This window comes from Diuraphis noxia, unplaced genomic scaffold (assembly GCF_037042655.1).
Source record: "Diuraphis noxia isolate RWA-SAM2 unplaced genomic scaffold, SU_Dnox_SAM2 contig0004, whole genome shotgun sequence".
Taxonomy (NCBI): domain Eukaryota; kingdom Metazoa; phylum Arthropoda; class Insecta; order Hemiptera; family Aphididae; genus Diuraphis; species Diuraphis noxia.
Window position 1 is genome coordinate 15,877,199 of NW_028301714.1, and position 25,126 is coordinate 15,902,324.

At 31.9% G+C, this 25,126-nt stretch overlaps 1 protein-coding gene across 8 annotated transcripts in view; it reads right to left on the reverse strand.

Annotated features, from left to right (window-relative positions):
- sd (TEA domain transcription factor 1 homolog scalloped) overlaps positions 1-25,126 on the reverse strand; it is a 78,717-nt gene that overhangs the window by 26,603 nt on the left and 26,988 nt on the right. For 3 of the 8 annotated variants that reach the window (XM_089227344.1, XM_015510780.2, XM_015510779.2), the window contains exon 3: positions 17,891-18,023. The exons of 3 other annotated variants lie outside the window; for them this stretch is intronic. In XM_089227344.1, the coding sequence (XP_089083470.1) occupies positions 17,891-17,930 (40 nt within the window). In that variant the 5' untranslated portion in view covers positions 17,931-18,023. Of the gene's footprint in view, positions 1-17,890; positions 18,024-23,436; positions 23,759-25,126 lie in introns of those variants that run through there. 2 more of the 8 variants (XM_015510778.2, XM_015510781.2) reach the window with 2 other exon arrangements.

Below are 25,126 nucleotides of genomic sequence, written 5' to 3' on the forward strand. Positions count from 1 at the left end.
AATTAGAATAATACATGGTATACGAACTTTTTTTAGTACACAATATTTGTATGTTTTTAGAGTTTCAAGTGCCTCTAATCCTATGTATAATTATTATGATACATTATTATTATTAAATCTGCTGTCGCCGTTGTACTCGGGCGCCACCATAAAATTATAATGTGTTGTTACTTATACATATTATACGTATGCTGTCGCTCGAATAAAATACAATAATGGAAAAAAGTGTCATAACGTCTTGCCAGTTGCCACTGATCTATAAACGTATATACAATCCCCCGTATAACCGTTCTATACTATTATGATATTAAGCGTTAAGTATATGTATAATAATTATGACAATACCTATAGTATACCTTAATGAGAAATCGAAAGCGCGACGTATTACTAGGTAGGTACTACCTAGTTCGCGAGAGCAATAGACAGGTTTTTTATTTGTTCACTTTGAACTCGGCACACACAAAATAATAGCAAATAATAATAATCAACACTAATATTACGGCTATCGGTTTTCATTGCATATGTACACCGCCGCAAATGCATTATATTATTATTATTATTATTACACAGCGGGGATAGTTTCGTAAGTAGACTAGAAAGATCCAAGGTCGACGTCGGCCTCATTTTGCTTTCACCTACACGACGCTCGTTTTCAAGGTTCTCATAGAGAGCACTGCAACTGTACGACGTACATTACCGAGACCACAGCGTCGATTATATTATAATATATATATATATATATATATATACATTAGTAGTAAGTACTTATTATTATTTTTATCGTCGTTATAGTAATATGACGCAGAGTGCACCATTAACGCTGCCCGCCCACCCCTCCACTACTTTGATGCAGCTCAATTCCCGTGCAGGCTTTACGTTAAGTTTAATATAATATAATGTAATTTCTCATTGCCACCATATTGCACACGCCACCGGCGCCACAGCAGTCGAAAAACCATTAAACGCAATATTATCTAAATAGTTTTGGCGAGGAGATTTGTTTTTCCCTTCGCACGCACGTCGCTACAACTCGGCTACGATCGATCAAACCTCGCGATTTTCGACCATAATAATACGACCTAACCTAACCGCCCTCGATTGAATTCGATCTGCCGACAAAACGATGAGGGACGCAGAATCACAGAACACTATATATATTATATAATATAACATAACACATCCGGGGATGATGGTCCAGCGGCTAAACTATATTGAAACGCGCAATGTAATATGATAATAATTAATATTTCGTAGTACGCGTAACACAATATAATATTATTATGATTATTATTATATACGAGAAGACGAACATCGGCAGCAAGGACCTGTCCCCGCGAATTTAACACAACAATGTGCTTATAATAATAATGGCGATAATATACGTGGGGCGAGGTGGCGGTCGTCGAGAGACCTATAGTAATAATAATAAGAGAGGAGACAAAAACCCGATGGTGGCGGCAGTGGGGTAGTGGCGCGGCTGCAAAGCCACTGCGCGATGGGAGGAGACTTTCCGGCGACGGCACTATTATACTGCCGATGCCGATCGCCTGCCCTATATCGCACGCACACACACGCGCGCGGTCGTGTTATTAACAACTATGTGTACGGCGGCAGCTATGGTAATAATAATAATTATTATTATTATCACATTATAAACTACACACACACTCGCACAATTCAACGGTTAAGTACACGACGATGAGGGTCGGTAGATGAGGAGAAGGATAACGTGTGCGGGTGTGTTATGAATTGAATATCGCAACGCGCGCGTATATAACGGCCGCCACCGCACACCACCGCCGACGCCGGTCCGTGGAATTTATGGGCATTTGGGTTCGCGGAATTCACCAGTTTTCAAAGGGGTTTAATGACACGCCAGCAAACACACACACTCGCGCCAAAGGTATACACACGACCGAGGGGTGCAGCCGAAGGGAAGGTATACGAACAATCCATAATTTACACGGTTTATTGTTTCCCGGTGCAGGGACCGCCGCCGGTGTACAAAAACTCGTGTTAATTAACGCAATACAGAGTTTTTATATAGTATTATTACACGTTTAATAAACGTGCGCCAAAGGTAAGTGCGTGAGTGGTTTATTCTGATGGATTTGTCCACCCCCAACCCGCAGCTGTCGACACGCGAATTTTCCAACACGACTTTCGTATCGCACGCAACCCTGCCGTTCGCAATCCTTTCGTCGTATCTCATCAACGGACCAACCGGTCGGTGGGTGGAGGAAGGGACCTACACAATTACTTTAGGCTACAACGTATAAAATGAGTAGAACTGAGTAGGTATATTTCGTTACGTAAATGCTGCAAAAAATTTTTCATAAACTTTGACATATGTAAGTCGAAATTCAAACGAGTAATTCCTCAGTTATTAATTTTTATGGACTATGCGGATGTCTACAATAAAAAAGACATAATAGGTCTGTAGTTATGATGATTTGAAAATTATAGTAATTTATTAATTTATTAGCATTTTATACTTGTAAAATTGTCGAGTATAATGAAAACTAGACTGAAAATTACATATATTTAATGTTAAACCTTTAGTATTGAAAATTAATACTTATTATTAGTATTTTATTTTACTCCTTGCAGGCAAATAATTATTAACAAATTATCCTTGGTAAATTAACTTTGCAGAAACTATTCGTGTGAATTTTGATTTAGATGCATAAAAATTATCGAGTAAAAATATGTATTATACGATCTATAGTAAAAAAGTATGGTTCTCGTTCGAAAAGAAGAGGTTGCATTGCTTAAGGATATTCCTTAAATTATATAAAAAATCTAAATAATTGAAAATATGGTGTTATATAAAGCACGCTTAAAAAAATTCCAAAATCAGAATTTAAGTAAATGCAACGTTAAAGAGTAAAAAGGGGTGAGCATGATGATGCCTAGCATCGCGGTCATACACAAACTATCATGTACGCAGAAAAGGAATCTACAACGACCAATCGTATTATATTCATACAACATATTTTAATGAGCTACAGCGGCCGTGGATAAATTTGTTGCGGTTTTGTTAAATGGAATATATTATTATTAAAAATGCACGAGTTTTTTCCTTAATGTCGATGTTATTTCATTATTATTATTACTTTTTTACCTATCACATTAAATTATTATTCACTGACTTGTAACCTTCAATTCCGTATATTATATTAAACTACAACTTATAGTAATTTTTTTTTACACATCAATATCAAATAATAAATCAGAGTACGTTTTGTTTATCAGCATTCACACAACTTAGCATTTTTATATTATTTTTTCAATCATTTATGCAGGTACTCAATAATACTCGAATAATGATATTTATAATATACAAAACGACATTTAAAAATATTAAATTACGCATTCAACAACATTATACAATTGTTGTAAACACCGTTTTTTATTCGTCGCGAAGAATACCGCTGACTGGCCGACTTTCATACCTATTATTTATAATAATTGCATAATCGTTATTAATATATTAATATGATATACAATTATACAAATATATTTGTATTATAATAATTTTAAAATTTCAACGTCGAATTGGAGTGAATTGCATAAATCAAAGTGTCTTTCTTTGGTTCTTCATATTAATATAGGGTGTTAAATAAAAAGTTATTCATAATAAATATTAAACGTTATTAATAGTATTAAAAAACAAAACGAATTAATTTTAAGAAAAAAAAGATGTTTATTAAAATGTATTTTTAAAACGAAAAATATCCATTAGGTCATAAAATAATGGTGGAAGAAAATTCGCGGAAGCTGGACAGATATATTATATTAAATTTGATTTATGGAGAATTATGCACGTTGTAAAATTAAATACAAACTATAAACGCAAGTTTCGATAAACTCCAGACTAAAATCGAGCCCAATTCGTGGAAATTGTGTTTTCAAATCATGAAAAACCGATATCAAATTTAATTATTTTATAACTAAAAGTTAATTTGTGGAATGGAATATTGGAATCGTGTTGTGTTTCAGAAACTTTGCATAAAACTATGCTGTGTTGTTAACAATGTAGGTATATTGTATATTTTTTTATTTATTAAGATTAAAATGTCTCAGCATATTACATGCTATTACAAGTAAACTCTACTTATCGACGTATTACTTTTTTTAAATTTGAAATAATAACAATTTTCATGGGCGCAGTTTTACTATTTTTAAACATTTAAATTTATTTTGTTGTTGCGAAAGGGGCTTTAAAATTAAAACCAAAAGACAAAGACAAAGGTGTATAATGATAACAATATTAATAATAATTATAATACAAAGAGTAGCATTCCCATTGGCAAAAACAGTAATGAAAATACTTATAGATAAGCCAATAAATATAGAGCATACAATAATATGAACATTCAGATTTTATCGTTTTATCTTTACTTATTATAATCGACGTTGTACACGTTGTAGTAACTGTGAATAAGTAGGTAAACATCTTATTATCACAAAAAAAAAAAAATTTATATATATATTTATAAATTTCTAATATATATTTCGAAAAATTTGAAAATACTGGTGATCAGTGACTAGAGGTTTGTATAACAACCAATGGAAATATTAAAATTCATGGGATCGACTTGAAGAAAGTTAATAAAATTGTTCAACTAATGATGAACTTGCATGATATATTGACATGTATTTAGTCAAGGGACGATGATTTTATATAGATGCAATTGTTGTTATGGCGTATAGGATTCCAGGAATTACGCACTATCGATTGAAACCGTGGAAATTATTAGTTATTATTACCCAAGTATACTCAATGCATTTATACTTCACAACGAATAAATCAGACCGAGTCGATAATAATAATAATAGAATCGTATAAGTAGACCTCACCCGTAGTCGTTTTTCATCATTATACATTATTGTTATAATATGATATTATACGATGTGCTGGGAAATTTCATGAAGATCGTTCACAGCCTCCAGACGAGAAACCAACAGACGGCGGAACGGCGAGCGCGCGCGAACGGTTTAAAAATAATATCCGATCAAAACTTGGCCGGCGTCCCATTTGCACGTGCTGCGGTTATATAGAAGCGGGAACTTTGAATGTAGCGTAAAACGTGCACGCCGGTGGAGACGGTTTAAATTATTATATAAACACACTTATTATAATATAACACAATATAATATATTTATATATAGCAAACGATTTAACTTTGTTTTCTTTGTCCGTTACCGCAGCCCACGCGGTGTCCAACGCCTACAATCACGACAACGACGACGACATAAGGGCAAACAAACAAAAAAAACCAACTATTATTACTTTATTATAACTATTATTATAAGGGAGGCAAACCCTTTTTGTGGGCGCACCTATGCACCCATTGTTCGCGTATCTCGAAAACGACGAACGATGAGAAGAAAAGAAGGTCCTTGACAACCGTACTGCACGACGCGTACGACCTACCTATACCTAAATGGCTTTTGTATAATACATTATAATATTTAGATACTTTAGTACATCATGTACCTAAACTGACCAATTATTGTGCTAATGATGATTTCCATTTAATTGAATGCCCTTTAATATTATAATTATATATAAAACGGACGACCATACATGGCACGCCTTAACGACCTGCACACGTTATTACTAATCCGAATAAACAGAAACGCATAAATAACCAAAGGAGATTATAACAATAATATGTTTTATAACGAGTCCGTGCGAGTTAGGAAATGAGTATATTGTATGTATAGCAATAAAATATAGTACGTGATACAGGGCAATTCACTGTGCATGATCATCTCTCCGTTGTTTCCACAAAGGTATTAACAATGAATATTATCATTATACAAGAATATAATTCATTCGAGTTATAGCTTTTAAAATTTTAAAGGATACTTGTATAAACTAGATTTTCAAATATTTAATTTTGTTATACACCAGTTAAGGAGCATAGACTTAGTTTTTCAAAATGCTCTCTCCCACCCTAAGTAGATGATTTATAATGAGGACGATGATTTTGAAACTCAAACTTAGAGTTTTTGAGTAGTATTTATAGACTAATATAAACCCGTGATAATAGATTACCATGGATTTTTATGATTTTATAATTATTTAATATAAATCAATCAACATTTTATAATTTATAAAAATTGGCAAAGTGTCTATAATTAATTTTAGAACCACTCTGTATATATAATGTATTTAGTTTTTAATATTATTTAATAATTACCCATGTCGTGTTTAAACGCGAGTTTCGAAAACTGACGAGAAAATTGTCGGGGCAAAACGATAATATTATATAATTTATTATACACGCTAAATTTAATTAAATTCATTCGAAACAAGTTCGTGGCGAGCATCGACCGTCGTATGAGCGAATTTGAAATGGACAACAGCAATGATGATGATAATGATTATCTTTAGAGCGTGCTGCTCTATCATTTAAAAATAAATATAATATAACACTATATCGGCCTAATATATACCTACACGTTACTACTATATGTGCGTGCTCAGACAACTTTCTTAGGTGTTTATTTAAACTGTTTACCCAACACCATCACAATACACCACATGGTAAATAAATTAAAATTAGGTAATAAATATATTAGGTACCTATAACAATAACAATAGTATGAATAATATTCAAATTAGAAACTTAAGAATTAGCTTAGGAACATAGGTAATAAAAAATCCCACGTCTGTGAGTTGATTTTTCAATTACTTAAAGGTTGTTATTACAAAAAAAAAAATAATAATAATAAAATAAAAATATGGAACACAATAATAAATTAGTAAACGGGTGAGTCAACCTAATTATTGAATACGTAATGGAAATTGGTTGAAATTAAATACTATTAATTTGTGTTGTAGGTAGTATCGAAACCACATAATATAAGAAATATATTAATTTACACCTTAAATAAAATATAAAGGTAGGTGGTAATGTTTTCTAAAATTATTCGTTAAGTTTAAATGTATATAATTAAAAAAAATTCTAAGGTAACTTGGATGTAAATTTGAACTTTTACAACCTTTTATATTTCTATGAAATTGTAATACTCCCGAATCGTGTATAAAACTAAAGTTTGCATGCTTGTATATTGCAATGATTATTTCAGGCCCTTGAGAACAAATTGTAGCGATTTATACTATTATATTACAAGTGAATATAGACATTACTGCAGCCTTATTGGAAAATTATAGTTACGTTCCATAGAATAGTAACGAAGAGTTGAGTTTCGTTTGGGACATCTATAATAATATATACAGTAACACGGCGATTTAAAACATCGTTTTAACACATAACTGACTCTCTTATCGAACGCTAAAAAATGAACAATATATCGTGAACGGATATTGATTATAGATAAACAATAAATAAATGTTTAAATATAGTAGTTAAAAATATTAGGTGATTGTCGTATGCATGTAAATATTTATTTAAATTGTTTAAATCAATATCATATTTGGAGCGTACACCACGGTTGGAGTAACTATCTATATAGTAATAATCATTATTACACAATTCATAAAGCCCCATACTTATTATATTATAAGATTTTTTTTTTATGTGGTTATTAAGCATCAACTACATAGGTTATTAGCTTTAACAAATGTATTACATTTTTGTAATAGGTATTATATTTTATCGTACAATTATATTATTTTCAGATATAAAATTATGTTTTGATAGTTAGAAAATGGAGCAATTGCTTCGTAAGGTTGTCAGGGATGTTGAAGTCTTTCCTAGCTTCGTTGAAGTTTGGGCAGTGGACGATGATGTGTTTAATGGGGTAGTTTTCATTGCAACATAGGGATCTGTCTTTGCCATAAGGCTCCATGGGTGAATTTTGTGTGGCCTATTCTAAGTCGATTAAGAATATTCTTATTTTTTCTGTTTTGTTAGGTCAGTGTATTTCAGCCAGAGTTCAACAGAGTGCTTAATTTATTTTAACATATTTTCTGTGGTTAGGTATATATTAGCTTTATTAGGTTTATATGGCAATATGTGATGAAAAAGTAATTATTTCATTGGTGGGACTATTTAATGCATTTCTTGCTGCTTTATCTGCCTCCTCACTTCCTTCTATGTTGCAATGACCTGGGGTCTAAATGAATCTAATGTCTTTGTTTAACAAGGAAAGAGGTTACTAATTTTTAGAGCCAATGGCTCAGTTAGTATTTTAGATTGCAGATTAATTATAAGATTATGTATATACCTATAATAAGTAGGTGATATTTATTTTACGCAATATAATAGAGTTTTATGCTGTCGCCTGATGAGTTAAAGTAATATGGATAATGCGAAGTATATAAACTAGTGGGAATATAAGTTGTTTGGATACAACATTAGGCGTATAGTAGTTTGTGCTGTGAGTACGCTTTGCTTTGAATGAAAAGTTCTAAAATCACCGAAAGAAACGATAAAAAAAATTTAAAACTTCACACATAATATTATAATAACTCGGCTAAAAACGACCGAAGAAAAAGCGATATGGCTATACGTGATGACGCCATGAATGAACAGCGAAGGCGGCGAATGAAAATAGTTTCGGCGGAAAAGTCGTCACTCCGGGAGGATAGAAGCCAACGACGAAGAGAACGTGTGCCAAATTATATAATTAACTTGACCAGCGGGAAGACGGAACCAACAGACTCACTATGTGTTATACACACACGCACACTTACTATAATATATATATATATATATCATGCGTGTATACGTTCGTCTCGGAGAGACCCAAAGATATTACAATAATTGTTTTTGGCACTCAGAAAAAAAGCGTGCGTTAACGAAATAAAAAAAATCTATTTCAGAGCTAAAAAAAATATTCTATACGTATATGAAATGTGACATGTATAAGACCATAAATCATACGAGAAACCTTGAAAAATATAAGTATTTCAAGTAAAAAAACAAGTGAGAATAATATTAAATTTACAATATATCAAAATTCAAAGTAATCAAACTAAATACTAAGTGTACAAAAAAATGATACGCTAAGTGTAATATATTTCTGCGATACAATAATTATCATTATAATTGCATGAATCTGTTCGCATAATATAATTATATAACTTAACAACTATTGAAACATAAAATATGCACTCGAATAAATTATATTATATTATATCAAATGACATGTAAATTATATCAAATTTCAACGGATTGACACATTAAAATTAGAGAACCTGACAAATAACAAAATTATAAATATAAAATGTATGCAGGTTCAAATTGACATAATTTTAGCGTTTGGTGGATTAATTGCTGTTAAGGATAATTGTATAGACGATAATCATCTAAAATTATAAAGGGTAAACACCGCATACATGAGTGGTTATTGTTCTATCGATAATGAACAAAATAAATTGTAATGACTATATGATTTTCGACGGATGGGGAATGGAAACTGATTAAAAATGTAACACTTATCAAAATATCATACACAATATACATATTATAGTTTTACACAAGTTGAAATTAATATTATTGTATGCGTTTTAAAATTATGTGCAGAAATACCGACTTTATGGACCACCTCTACCCCGCTATCGTCGTCCCAAATGTCTTTCGTCGTCAAAGCACGTGTATGTACTAAGCAGATACATTTCAAACAAAGACCGAAAATAACGGCAACAGTAACGCAGCAGCAATAACATGATTATAAAGACAATGTATTATGTATATGACGAAGAAGACAAAATACGGCACGTTCACGACGAGAGACGAAAGCTTTCAACCGCGGTAGATTTTTTCCAGAGCGCGGAAGGTGTTTATAAGCGAGTGCTGCAAGTACCTATTTATACAAGAATAAGAAACCTCTAATATACATTACATATATGTTATAATCTCTCACGAATCTCGAGTCCCTCGCGATTCGAGCGACCTACATAATAATCGCTATTAATACCTAAATTGGTGGTTCTCTGGCATCCCGATTTGCATACGATTACAACACAACTACATTAAAATATACATGTATATATAATAATGATAATAATAATAATAATATATGCCTATAGAGCTGCTACTACGGCTCCGCAGTGCCGCCGTTCGAAATTATCGAAACCAGTGCGTGCGCTGGAGACACTACTTCGGAGTATAATGCGTAAAATTTACATAATGTGTGTTGTATACATGTATATTATAATAAATTATACATATATTTATACGGTTACGCCCCGCGGAGAACCAGCCAAAGCTACACGGTCTCTTGGATTCGTGCGGGCCGCCTTCGTCTCGCGGACCGTTATAATACGTATACGGTTGCCGCTGCGATCCGACCACCACCGCTGGCACAGTTTTAATAAACAAACACATAAAACGACATTCGCAACAAGTTCAACATACGCTTAAATTTTATAAATGTATGTGTGTGTGTGTGTGTGAGAGAGAGAGAGAGAGAGAGAGAGAGACTGTGTGTACTCAAAGAGGAAGAATCGAGATACATAATATGTATATATGTGTATTTATCGAGTTTAATTTCCGGAACAATAAAAACAAATAATTTATTTTGAAATTATGTTTTGCAATCGTATTTGGAAGTGAAATGATGACTGTTGCGTCGAGAATTAAATTCGCAATTTCGTAGTCTTTTTACAAGCGCGTCTATTATTTATTGTATGTATATATAGTGAAGTTGTAATACGACACGCGTTAATCGTATCATATTATTAGCCTAAAAACTAAAGCCCCGCCAAAGTCGAGAATACTTACGGTATTTGCAGGTATACACCAGAGTACGACTTTATTAGTGTATTATATACGATAAATATAAATACCAAAGACCGAATGCGTTTTGAGACGAATTTTTAGATGAACGACATTATATAATGGACAATCTGGCTGAAACTGCAGTAGATTACAATAATATCAAAATTATATTTTGTTCTGATAATTATTATATAATAATAATGTATGCTATTTTATCTGCACTACTGTGTTTACTGAAATACATATAAGTAGCACGTCGTGCGCAATAGAAAGGAAAACTTCACGATATAACATGGTATAGAGCAAAAGAAACTAGCTACTTACTGACCCACATATATTATTTATTTTATTGTATTTTAATTGAAATCTTAAAACTAAATATGTACAATGCGATTGAAAATTCCACCGATTACAATTTTGTGTATGTAATTTCCACTAGTACGATTCTTTTATTTGTAAAAATATTTGATATCTTAGATACTAACTTACGATCCATAAAATAAACTTAAGCTCAATCGACATTATTTTTTTTCAAATACAAAAAAATAACCAACTCTTAATAACCCATAATGTCATATTATGACTACAGATCGATATATTGTGTTGATAATATGTTCGTATTTATATATTTTTTTTATATTACAAATAGGTACTATACATATATTATCTTAAACGTAATAGCAGTCATGAATCACTCTGTATATAGTATATACTGCATTTAAAGACAACCACGCCTCAAACATTAACCTAACTTCGTTGGCAATAGCACATTTACATGATTTGTATACACACACGCGCGCTCGAGCGCACACAAACGCATACGTCATGTATAATGTACTCGCAGACACATAATAGCCATTCATTCTGTATGCGGTACGTCTATTCTTTCGTTCTTATTATTATTGTACGTATAGTATATATGTGAAGACACGGAGAGATGTATTTGAAGTCGTAGATTAGAATACGATTGTACGCGCAAAACGTTGACGGATGGCCCAGAGATGAGCGACGGAACCTGCAACGGCGTGTAAACAAGATATCGTACCCTGGAAATGCTAAAAAAAAAAAAGATAACAATAATAGTAATTGTTTCCTCTCGATAACATCCCTATGCACATACAAGCGATATAAGCATCGGTCAACACGATAACCAAGCTGCAGTCCCGCTGACTATACTATGATGTTCGTCAAAACCAGTTTATCCACTATTCACTAGAGATGATAATAATATTATACACTTATTATTATTCTTTCCCTATAACAGGGCTCTAGCCAGAGACACCGCCGACGATGAAACAGACTTGCACACGACCGACTGCAGCGCTTATTAAGATAATAATAATAATAATAATAATATCCAAGTATTTATGCATGGGAAATCTATGACTATACGAAGCATAACTACATCATCATGTTGTAAAAATAATTGTTTAAAAGCCAGGAGCGTTACCGAAAAACAATTAAAAATGAGTCAATGTGAGATATCGATAAGATCAGTAGCTAGATTTAGTATTGCATCAAGCTAATCACATTAGTTACGATCACTCGACGTGATTGAATGGTCGATCGACAACGGGATGAAAAGTAATAAAATTCACACGACACTCGATATTATATTACATGTTAACAACCCTAGGGATACAGTCTTTGAGATTGTATTCGTATTTCATACGGACTGTTGTCAACTCTATGTCGTCGTCGTTGAGTGTGTGTGTGTCCCAGGATCGTGAGAAAGCAAAAGGATATTATATATTTTAAGTTACGTTTTGTTGTCGCATGTGTGAGTGTGTATAAGAGAGACAAGAGTGCGTGTATACGAGAGACGTGAGGTTGTGGTAAAATACAAAATGTAGGCGGTGTACAGGTGTCGTCCGGAACAAAAACCGGTTTGGCGTCCACAATGGATCGGCGGTGTTTTTTTTTTTTCAGATAACTTGTAACTCGCGACGTTGCCACATGTACCGGTTCAGTCACTACCGCCACAACGCCGTGTCCCTTGGTCAGATAAATCGTATAGAGATACGAATATATGATAATAAAAATAATAATAATGATAATATTATAGACTTAATTGGTAAGCGTCATATTATATAAAATCCGTTTAAACTAATACACGATCGCGTGACGATCGGACGGGATGAAAAACGGTCTCTCGTCACCGCAGATGAATTGCGTTCCGCGGCAACAATTCCTTCCGATTTTATCCGTGATATTTTTTGGGATCATACTAGTTGCGTTCTAAGTTGAGTACATACCAAATGAGTCTCATTTATTATAATGTATTATTGCATTTTTAATTGTCAACATAATATAAAATATTACCGTTATCTATTGGTAAAAATATTTTTTTTTTGTATGTATTTTATAATTTTAACTTCGTAAAAATTTTAAGAATACATTTTTATGAATTCGAATATACTAATATGTTTTGAAAGAAAATCTGCAGTTGTTTATTTTAAAAACTTTTCTTTATTAATTATTGTGGTTTTACGTTGGTTTAGGTGAGTGATAAGTTGTTTTGTACAAGTAGAGTTAGGAACAGTTATACTGCAATGCGATAATAATTTTATTACGTTTGTCAACAGAACGTAATTATTTTAATCGTTTTTATTAAATCAAAAATACTAAAATAATTAATAACCAATAATTTTACCTTTTAACATTGATATCATAGGTAACGGGACACGATTCGTAAGAAGTGGTTAAACGCATAGATAAATATACATAGATAGGACATACCATGTGTTCAAGAGTGATCGAAAAGCATACTAGTTACCAAAGTAGTTAGTTATGATTAAGGTGTGGGGTAGTATAAACCATAAGTGATAACGAAAACGCAATTTTTGGCACACATCGATGGGAAAAATTAGAAAAGTAATATTATTTATTATTTGCATTAAATTGTATATAAGTTTATAAAATGTTCATTTTGTTCGATCGGTTACATTATATTGGTATAAATAATAAAATAACTAAAATTTTATATTTGTCATTATTTTTTAAGTGATACCGCAATATAAACATTTATACACCGTTTTAAATAAATATTATTAATATCGAAATTAATTATCGTATTTTATTCAAAAATTGGCTGAAATCAGATTGATAAAATATTATTTATTATGAACCAGTATTTGTAACCACAGATAACCAATATGGTAAAGAGTACTCTTAGTTCACAGCATAATAACTGAAGTCTTATCCAGGTATATATTATCTATGGTTAAAAGTCCCGCATAGATCCGGACGGACACGGCGCGGCGGCGGTATACAAGGATGGACCCAGAATTGATTTAGGGGGGGGGGATCTTGGATAAAGTTTTAGCCGATCGGCAAGGCAATGTATTTTATCAGCTCACCAGCAACAAACATTTGAGAAATCGGCAGAATCTATGGGGGACGACCTTTGCCACCTTGGATCCACGCCTGGCGATATAGGACATAATATCATCGAAAATGTTTACCATGCTACTATATACTACTATACAGTAATAATTAATACGTGCTTTACTATTTTTTACATCACTATAAACTCCGTAACAACGCGGTTCGCATGCACAATGCAGGACATCACGATAATAATATGTATTTCAAAATGCCTGGAAATTGAAATAAAATCGACTTATCGGTGCAAGGGTGGTGGACGGTGGTTGTATGTTACCGTATTCCAGGAAATTACAAATACGGATAATGAAACGTGATGTGACACACCCCTCTCGCCGAATATTTACCAAATTCGATCGCGGTTCACACTGTATTATATTACGTTACCTTATAAATCCCATAACATCGTGAAAGGACGCGTTTCACAAAACAATAATCAGACTTCAACTGCAGTGACTACATTATTCAATCCGGAACGATTTGAGTACATTCATCCACATCAAATATTATACTATTATGTATTTGAAAAATTGAATGTTTCAATCATATGCACCATAGCTGCAGCGATGCAATCCATACCGTAAGAAAACATTTTAAAGTCTATAGCAATAAAAGCATATTTTCTATATAAGCTCATTTTAAAGCAATAATTCGGTGAATATTATTATCAATTTCGAACAAGAAACGAATTCGTAACGATTCAGGTAGCAGAAAACACGGTACCTTTTCGAGCGATTTAGTTTGGAGTGGAAACCACTCATTGTGCGGACTTCAAACTATACACAACGCGAGTAGGTATGTAATATTTTTATATCACTGAAAATTATAGTTTAACCTCGAGTGCATAAAAATGTATGTGTACTTATATAATGTTATGTCTCAATTCTTCCGACTTAGAGTACATATTAATATATGTAACTTATATGCAGTGATAAAAACGACGACGTCGATTCACTACATGACGATTGTTCACGTTAAACTCATTTTTTTCTTATACATCACTACTTATACCTAACATAACTAGATGCATTACAATTAATACTACCCTCTACCAATCACTAGCCTATACCTGTAGATGTTCTTAAATTGTATTTATATGTTCGTTTTTATTTCACTATCGCGAATAGAATAGTTATAATCAATCGTTTCCTGTGTCAATGTATTGTCGAGCTCATCGGAACGGAAAATGATTATGGACATAACATATTAAGTGGACGTTGCTGTAGGTATTATATTTTATAATAAAGGATATACGACTTGAATTCGGATTTCAAGACGATTTTCGTTTCCCCACACATCGAAAACCTTTTTAATATAAAAATAGGGACGGCCGCGGCGCTAAGCCGACATCAATGGACAACAACGCGTCGTGTATGTGTGTGTTGTATGTGAAAACGCGTGTACATTATACATTTATTGTATCGTTATAGTATATAAGGTAACCCCATTGAACACGCCCGTTCCGAGAAATACGTCTTTCTGTGTACAAAAATATATAGAAATGAGTGTGCGTGCGTGCAGCGCGATTGTATACCTATACAGTTCTGAGCGACTCAACGATGTGATTCATCGTGCCCACCTGCACCTCCGCCGACCATGCATCGACCCCATCTCATCATATTATGTACGTGTAATATATTATAAACTCATAACCTTACGATGACGGGTTCGACGGGGCTCCTTCGAACCGAGGCACGTATGCGACGACGACAACGTGATATACAACGACCACCGTACATTAAAAGAGCGAAAATAATATAATAATATAATATGGGATATCATATAGGCACCTAGATGTATTTCAGATATATACACGGGTGATCATTGTTGACCTATGTACAATATTACCACATACCTAATAATAGCAGTATCATACCTACAATCCAATAGCCGCAACACTTACGGCCTGCGCTGTAGGACGTTCGATTTGTGCGCGAGGAAAATTATTGGTGGTCGAAAAATTTTATCCCGCACGTGATGCGATAACCGTATTGTTTTCGATTTAAAATTAATAACACGTTTTCGCCCATGCACAGCACAGCAAGAACACGCGTATGCGTACCCTGCACCCCTTCGCTGTATATTCATATATAACCTATAATAGTATATTATATGCGATATCTTTAAAAATTGCATTCGACCGCATTCCGACGGAAAAAATATTCCACATAATATAGGCATGATGTATATTACGTAATATTAATATCAAATAAATACATCATAATATAGCAACGGCGTCGATGTGATGCGGCAGTGCAGACAGTGCAGTAAACGGCTATAAAATAATTATTATTTGATGAAAAAAACACGTTCTCAGAGGAAAAAAAATAGCAAAAAACCTCGTATAATATGGATATTATAATAATGATTTATTATTTATATTATTTGTATTATACTATTCTATTGGCAGGTATACTGTACGAAAATGTTTATTACGGAACGACGTGCACCTATATATGCGCACACATACTTCAAAATAAAAAATAAAAAACAAATATTCAAAAGTTGAATTCGTTTGTTGTATACGACGTATAGAATATTATATCATGATAATGTAACACAACGGTCGTTTTTTCGTTTAAACGTTATTTTCTAAAAAAAAAGTAAAACAAATTTGTCCTTTTTAATGTTTTGCGAATGTATCCGAAATTGTTTGAAATTTGAAAAATAATAAACTTTTAACTCGAAAAACAAATAAAAATTCAAACACTGTACCGGCGTGACGCTCGTACACTGTACACACATATACACGCACAACATTCGTACACAATAATATATTATATTTCGCAGTATACGATTATAAACATGTAATATGCATACGTAGAGGTAGAACCATGAATCATCATGGGATTCGTTAAGTCTCAATCTCAAACCGTGTTTAATCTTTTTCATTCCGCGTTCTGCGTAAACATTAAAATACACAATATTGTAATATCATATTATTATACCTTCATGTATATTACACGGTTCTTATACTCCGTAACAGAATGCAGTCAGGCGATCTAAAGTATGTTATGTAGGTAGTAGGTACCTACTACCTACACACCATCATTATAAATTATAACATTATACATAATAATTTGGACGATTTCGCAGTTGTAACTAACGCTGATTAAAACAATGGCCTTATATGTAATCAATAATATGTCTTTATAGTATAGGTCTGCAGTCCCTTATAATTATATTATAATAATCGAAGCTTGAATATCATAACGGGTTAAAGAACACATAAAACACCAACACAATTATTGCGCGGCGCTTATTATAATTATTAATATGTAACGCGTAGAAATTACAATAAGAAACCACCGCGTCTGTAGCATATACATATAGGTACCAAAAAACATAAATTTGTGATATGTAATCTAAGTAACAACTAATAACAAAATAAATATGTTAAAATATATAATATATAATATATATATTGTATATTTATATAGATTGTTGCACCAATGCGCCGTCGTGCCGAAAATAACGAGAATTGTCACACGCACGACATATATTAGACTATACGTTATAACGTATAATACGCGTATACGATATTTTACAAGGCAAAACGAGTCTGTGTCATATTCGTAACAATGATGTCGATAGTGATGATGCGGATGAGGTCATTGGACGTAAGAAGTCGAATGTGTTGACCTTACATCGTGTCCAATCATGTGTTGTCCGCACAAAATATTTTTATTTATATATATATAATATATTATATTATGTATGAGAAGCGCGTACGCGTAAACCGAGTTCCTAAATATTGTATCTCCTAAGACTATTATATTCTTTTTTTCTGTTACAAAACATACCTGGGGACGTCATGCTATCTTCCTCCGACAACGGGTACATCTGAGAAGCTGGCTCATGTACATATAACCCTTTTTGTACTCGTATTACGCCGTTGGCAAACGCGTGACGATTTAGCTGGATGCTACGAACGGGCTGAGATGAGGCCAAACGAAAACATAAAAATAAAAAATAAAAATAAATGAAAAATAACATAAAATAAAAATGTGAATAAAAGTAAAACAGGAAAGTTTTATAACAAATAAAAACTATAAGAGAAGAAAAGAATAATTAATCAAAAAACTATAACGCATCGGTTTACCTAAAAATATCTAAAATAAGTCGTCAAGTCGGATGAGCATTTCACTAAAAGGTGTTTTTAATTCCACGTTTCGTAACTAAATGTCTTAATATCGTAAATTATTCAAGCATATATAAGTAAAATTAGGTGTTGTAGAAAATCATGTTCAATATTTAATAATCATAATAAGTAATTTGATTAGTCTATAATTATATTATATGTCATACAATGTAATAATAAATAATATCGTATAGGTATTGGTACATATTAATTGTTTATTGTTAGTATATTTTTTGGTACTCCTATTATTGAGTGTAATACAAAATTCATTATGGACAGTATAACGTATTACGAAATTATGGGTGTAATAAATAATAATGAATAATTTGTAACTTCAGGTAGGCATTTATATTATTTTAAAATACTAGCAAATATTACAAGTTTAAATTTTAAAAGTGCAATACCAAAAATGTATAAGTAATACCAAAAAAGGCCTTGTATGAACAGCCCTAAAATTTAACTATAGAAATTTCTGATGTGTTGTAGCAATGTACAGCAATTAATGAAAACGTTGTTCTCAATTTTCGAAGCATCCAAATTTTATTTAGAAAAAATGAAATCGCATTATGGTTAGTGCTATATTATGCTATATTTGTGTTGCATAAAATAAGCACTCGTTATATACTATATAAGAAAACCTAATAACTTAAAGTATTATAATATTTTACTAAAAAACACAATATCGGCTTTTAGACGAAAATTCTTCTATTATACTATGCAGACTGTAGAGTGAAATGAAAAAAAAATAAGATTTGACTGACACGAAAATAATAAAGAAATTAAAATAATTGTAAAATAATATTATCGTACTTATAACGTTCTCAGTCGCGTTGGTCTTGTGTCTTTGATCACAAAGGGTTTTTTCCTATTTATAAAACCGTACTTTTTTCGTCTTCAAATATTATTTACTTAATAATAATAATTAATGCTTAATAATAATATTGTAATAATCTTTGGTTTTTTATAACAAAGCAACTATCGACACAAATGTGGAAAGGTCAAATATAACGATTATTCAATATTTTTGTTTGGTAAAATCTCATATTTTTATTATCACTGTCACCATAGATTATTACAAAATCGTTGGTAATAGGTACAATTATTATCAAAGAGCTGTGCGACTCACATAGAATAAACACCGTCGGCGGCTCTTTAAACGACTCAGTATTAATAATATGTATGGCACTGAATTTTTAAAAACAAATTCAAATATTCAATTGGTCAAAACAACAATGGAATCGCATTTGCCGGCCAACATGAAATTTATAGGTTCACACGGTTCTCAAATAGAAACGAGCTGGCGATTAACTTCCAGACGAGACGGCATTTTTTTTTTTTAAAACATTTTTTATACTCTGCCGCTGCTATTGCTCAAGCGCACAACTATTCTAGATGTGTGTTAAATAATAAGGACGCAATCATTTTCATTTCTCGACCTACTCGAATGAGGCAAAAAAAAAAAAAAATAATAATAATGATAATGAAACGAAAAATACTTTATTTCTTGTCTCTTTTCATCTAGAACGACAACAGGATTATTGTCGTCGGATGAAACAAAAACTGCATTCTGCCGATCGCCATCAAGGCGACGGCAAAAATATTACGAATACTTTTAGCTGTATACCAATACCATACCACCACTACAAGCAGCATTTACTGTACAAAACCGGTTCCTTATATTATTAAATTATCATTATAAATTTATAGCTATTTATTCAGTATACATAATACGGATCTTACTAATTCGATTATAAATTTGTAGGGCGCTATCGCAACCATATACATAAGCACAAATGGGGGGGGGGGCGCTTAGGGGGTATTAGCGAACCCAATTGTAAAATTAACATCCTCAAATAATGTCCATGTTTATTTGTTTAAAAATCATCTTCCTTATCAAAAAAAAAAAACTAAAATGAGAAAATGCATAAATGCACCCTTAGTTTTCTACTTAGCAGGAGAGTAAAATGAAAATTTAGAAGTAAATGCGTCGTTTTTCTAGAAAAAAATAAACAGTAAATACTTCATTGTGAATAACGGTCGGAAGTAAACCTTGTGTGCTTGTGATTTCGAAAGCCATAACTGATCATCCCGTTTAAATACACTCATGCCTTTTACTCTTAATCATCGCTGATCCTCTTTTACCTTATACCAATCGATAAATAATATGATGTCCTAAGCCTGAACCTAACCGTGAAAAAGCGTTATAATTTTTATACAGAAAAATAAATCTTGTCGTTGGAATTTTTTGCTCCTATGCCGAGAAAAACATCATTTTATTATAAATAATATTAAAAACTTGCCGAAATAAAAAATTATAATAAACAACAGTGTGCGATATTAAAATTCACAGGGATTAAGGAGGGGTAAAACGAAAACCAGAGGGTATAATTATCAATATATATATAACAATATACTATACGTTTTTAAACTTTATTCATAGTTTGGAATACAAATAATAAATATGTTTTGATACATTGTGTTATCAAAGAGATGGTATTTATTTTGTACACACCATAGACTTACTTATATATTTTATATTATTTAAATTAAAAATATGAAAGAGCTTGATCTCTATTTAATATTTGCATTTGATCGGATTTAATTTTTCAAACAGAATTATAATATAGTATCTTTAATTCAACACACAACATCAGAATTTTTTTTGAAAACTACTTTTTTGTTTTGCATTTAATATTATATGTATGTAAACGAAAAAAACAATTACTATTAAAAAAAAATCATACATTATCGTGATATTTTCATGACTTATATCAGCTCGTAAATATAAGGTGGTTTATCCACAACGAGTCTATTATTGATGTATAAAGTATAGTCGATGTGCAATCATCGTTAGCTTATGTGCCCGCAAGCACAATCGCCGTAATATCATTACAGTTAACGAATAGGTTTATAATATTAACAATAATATGGATGGGTAATGACATTTTTGCAGTATAGAGACTTATATTTTTAGTATCAATATCACATTGTCAATATTATTTGTAATCAGTATTATTGTATATATAGGCACATATATTGTAGAATCGCTACATAAATATATTGAAGGTATTAGACCCGGCAAATTGCAATTGCATGTATATATTGATACTCTATATACAGTCAACGATTTACTGTTCAATGTAATCGAACTGTGATCAAGTCCTAGGTTAGTCGAGAAAAAAAAATATCATTAATACAGCTCGTTAAAACAATTAGGATTATACGTGACATCCGTTTTTTCCTCGACTTCAATAATAAAATTTCATTAAAACACAACTACAGGAAAAAAATAATAATAACGGCTTTGCTGCTAGTCTTTAGGTTATAATGTTTGTACTTTGTATAACTATATTATCATCTAAATTCCGTTCGCGTTGAGTGTACAATATTATTATGTAGTTTAATAGTGTAAATCATAAACCTATACACAATAATGATACTTCATCGTATAACATTTTTATTATATAGGTATCTGATTATATACCTGTATATCATAGTAGTTTGATGACGATTGATTTACTCAGGATTTGAATTGGAATACTATATAATCAGTGCCTAACGTTCTTTTTTTTTATCGGTCTTATAAACTCAGCAACTATGGACATTCGTTAAATTTAAATTGAGTTACAGTTTTAACAAATACTTTTTTTACAACATTAAAAGTAAAGTATGGTTACATTGTATACGAAATTAGTTTACATATTATAATTAGATTAAATTGTAAAGACCTGTTGATTTCAAAATTGTATCATCTTTGTGTTTACCTCACTTATAAGTCCCAGTAAAAGATCGTATCTTTTAATGATTTTTCGATCTTGTTCATATTTGAGTCATTCGGTTATGATATATTTCACTGTCAATTGAATACCACAGACTTTTCATGAGGGGGAAGGGGGTTCTTTCTTTGCCATTAGGTATCCGTGCGTATGTTGCGTTATGTCTGATTCTCAATCGGTTTAAAGCCGATTCTTCTTTTAATTTTAAAGAATTATAAATCCACCTGATGATACTTATTTTTATCGTGTTGATAGTTTAGTATATTGTCGTTTCCATGTGTTAAACCATTTATTATTGGTTATATCATATATCTACCTTTTAAGGCCGTTTGTAAGATGGTCTTGGCATAGTCTTAAATTCGGAATTTGTGTGCCTATCGTTTGTACATTGCAGTGAACACATTTCGTGAAACGACTTCGAAACATCGGAATTAATATCAGAAAGGAAAAAAATATCCTGCATGGAAAATACAAGAAATATTAAGTTTGGGAATCTAATAAACGCGATTTACCTGTAGTGATGTGTTGCGTTTAGGACGTTTGGGTGGTGATTAATGTACGGCCTAATGAAGAGGTGAAAAGAAAACCATATCACAGGTTTAATGCACCTACAATTATCATAGACCTTCTTATAAAACAAACCAATACGAGCACTGTACATTTTATAAAAGCAGGCAAGCGCATAATAAATAAATTAACTTTTCAACGAATACCACTATACCCCGCGATTGTTCGATCACGTGCAACGACTGTAACTCAACCGGATAAACAAGAGAAGAATAAAATCGAGTTATCTATCCAAGACTTCGATATAATAAAATGATATCGTTATATTTTATTATAATATAATGTTTGTAATCGAAAAATAGAACAAAATCATATACTGCAATATTATTATTTATGACACAGATTGATTGTGGAAAACGTATGTGATTATGTAGGCGCCAAACGTAATACTATACTATTGTACATTTTTTATTATTACCATAGTAAAATATATATATCAAATTATAATATGGTATTTCCTATATTATCACGAACGGAACATTATGTACCTATATATTCTGTATTATGAGTGAACGCATATTACGATGATTAATATTATAATACACATTAGATGCGGCTTTAAGCTATGCACAAGTATAATGTTACATGATGGGAAAATAAATATTTGCACACAGTGCCAACTATAGATATAATGAAGATTAATAAAAATAAAAACAAAATAATCATTTTCTCATCGAAACGAACGGAATTGATAATATATTCAGGCATTCAGAATTCGCGGTGAATTAATATTGTTATCGTTACTCATGTAATATTATAAAAGCATATATTATTCAAAGCAGTAATAAATATATTATTTAAGTTTTGAGTACTTTTGGTTTCGACACAATAATAATATTAATAATAATAACAACACGTGTTTTACTTGTAATGTTCTCAGTAATTCGTATCTTATATCATCGCCATCAACGTCCATAATACTATGGTGGCGCCAAAAAAACTGTAACGGTTTGACCTTGAACGGGATCTACAATATGTAATAATAGTCTTTCCTTGTCTCCATTATGCGTGCATATATGAATACACGACGCTGTCGCCAGTGTATTGATTTCTCTTCAATTGGTTTTGGGGGCATATGATACAAACATTATTTTTCACTTTTTTATCCGCCAATAACGGACGGCTTCGAACAATAGGCCGACTCTTTGAAACGTTTAAACAATGGAGCCGTTTTGATGTCGCACATAACACAACGGTAAATACTGTAATATTATATATAGTTCTTGACAAATGCAGTCTGAAATTATGAAACCTGTGGCGGCGATCAAATTAAAATTTAATTTCAAAAACGAATATATTCTTACAACATATTTGAATGCAAAAAGTCATTATCATTCTTAACAATATACCACTGACCGCACTCGAGAACTGTAATATTTAAGTATAATACACAACATGGAAAACGGCCTAATTTTGCAGCGGAACGAAAACGTTATAAAAATGATCTTATTTCTGCATTGGCGTTGGAACGCGACGATTTATATAAACGATTATATTATAAAATATTTATAGAATATTGACGTTAAAAATTGATTGGAGCGCAAACTACACGTCGAATTACAAAAGCAAAAATTAATATTGAACGAAACCCGTTCGGACCACAAAACAACAATAATTACAAGATAACGATAAAAAGAACAATAATTATTTGAACGGACTTCTGTGCGAAAAAACCACTACGACCGACGGACTTCGACAAAGACCCCGTTGATGCAAAACGAAACACACGTCACGTAGTACTAGCAACTTGCGGTGGCGAGTGTGATACAAAAACGAATGGTGTCGATAGCTAGAATAGCACTCTGGTACGATGCCTACAATATTAAAATATATATATATATATAATATATTTTTTTAATGCATATATAACGTAATGAAACAACGCGAAAATACATGTCACCGATAAGAGGCAAATACCTGAACAACAATCATTGGATACCATGCGCGGAGCCCACACGATATAATAATATAATATGTACACAATAATAATATTATATTATATAGGTACATAATATAGGCTATACTCGGGAATTATGACGTCTTCGGTATACTACGATTGTACGGAGACGTGATATTTAATGCATTTTATTTTCGTTCGTTGCTAACGCAATAATGTTAAGTGTACCACACCGCATTATACAATACAAAATACAAATACTATAGAATAAGTATTTATATTAAGCTGTATCGTAGAAAAATCGGGTTTTTTTAAACTAAACGCGTACAATATGATATGATTGAGGCATTTAAAATTTTATAGAATACTATTCGTGCAGATTTTTACACCCAGTGCGTTTCTATATATAGTGCCTAATAAAAATGCTTGTGTTCGTATGCCTTATTATAATTATATGTTGCTGGAAATGCGCGGGGGCGAAATTCCGTCAAAAGCATGAAATAAAAGCCATAGAAAATAAAATTATATCTCAAGGGATTTAATAATGTAATGTGATAACATAATAGTAATAGTTTTAATAATGTATAATATATTAACATGTGTGTATAATTACGTACTCTATCGCCTGTTGGCACAAGCACGCGGGTAAAGTACTGCG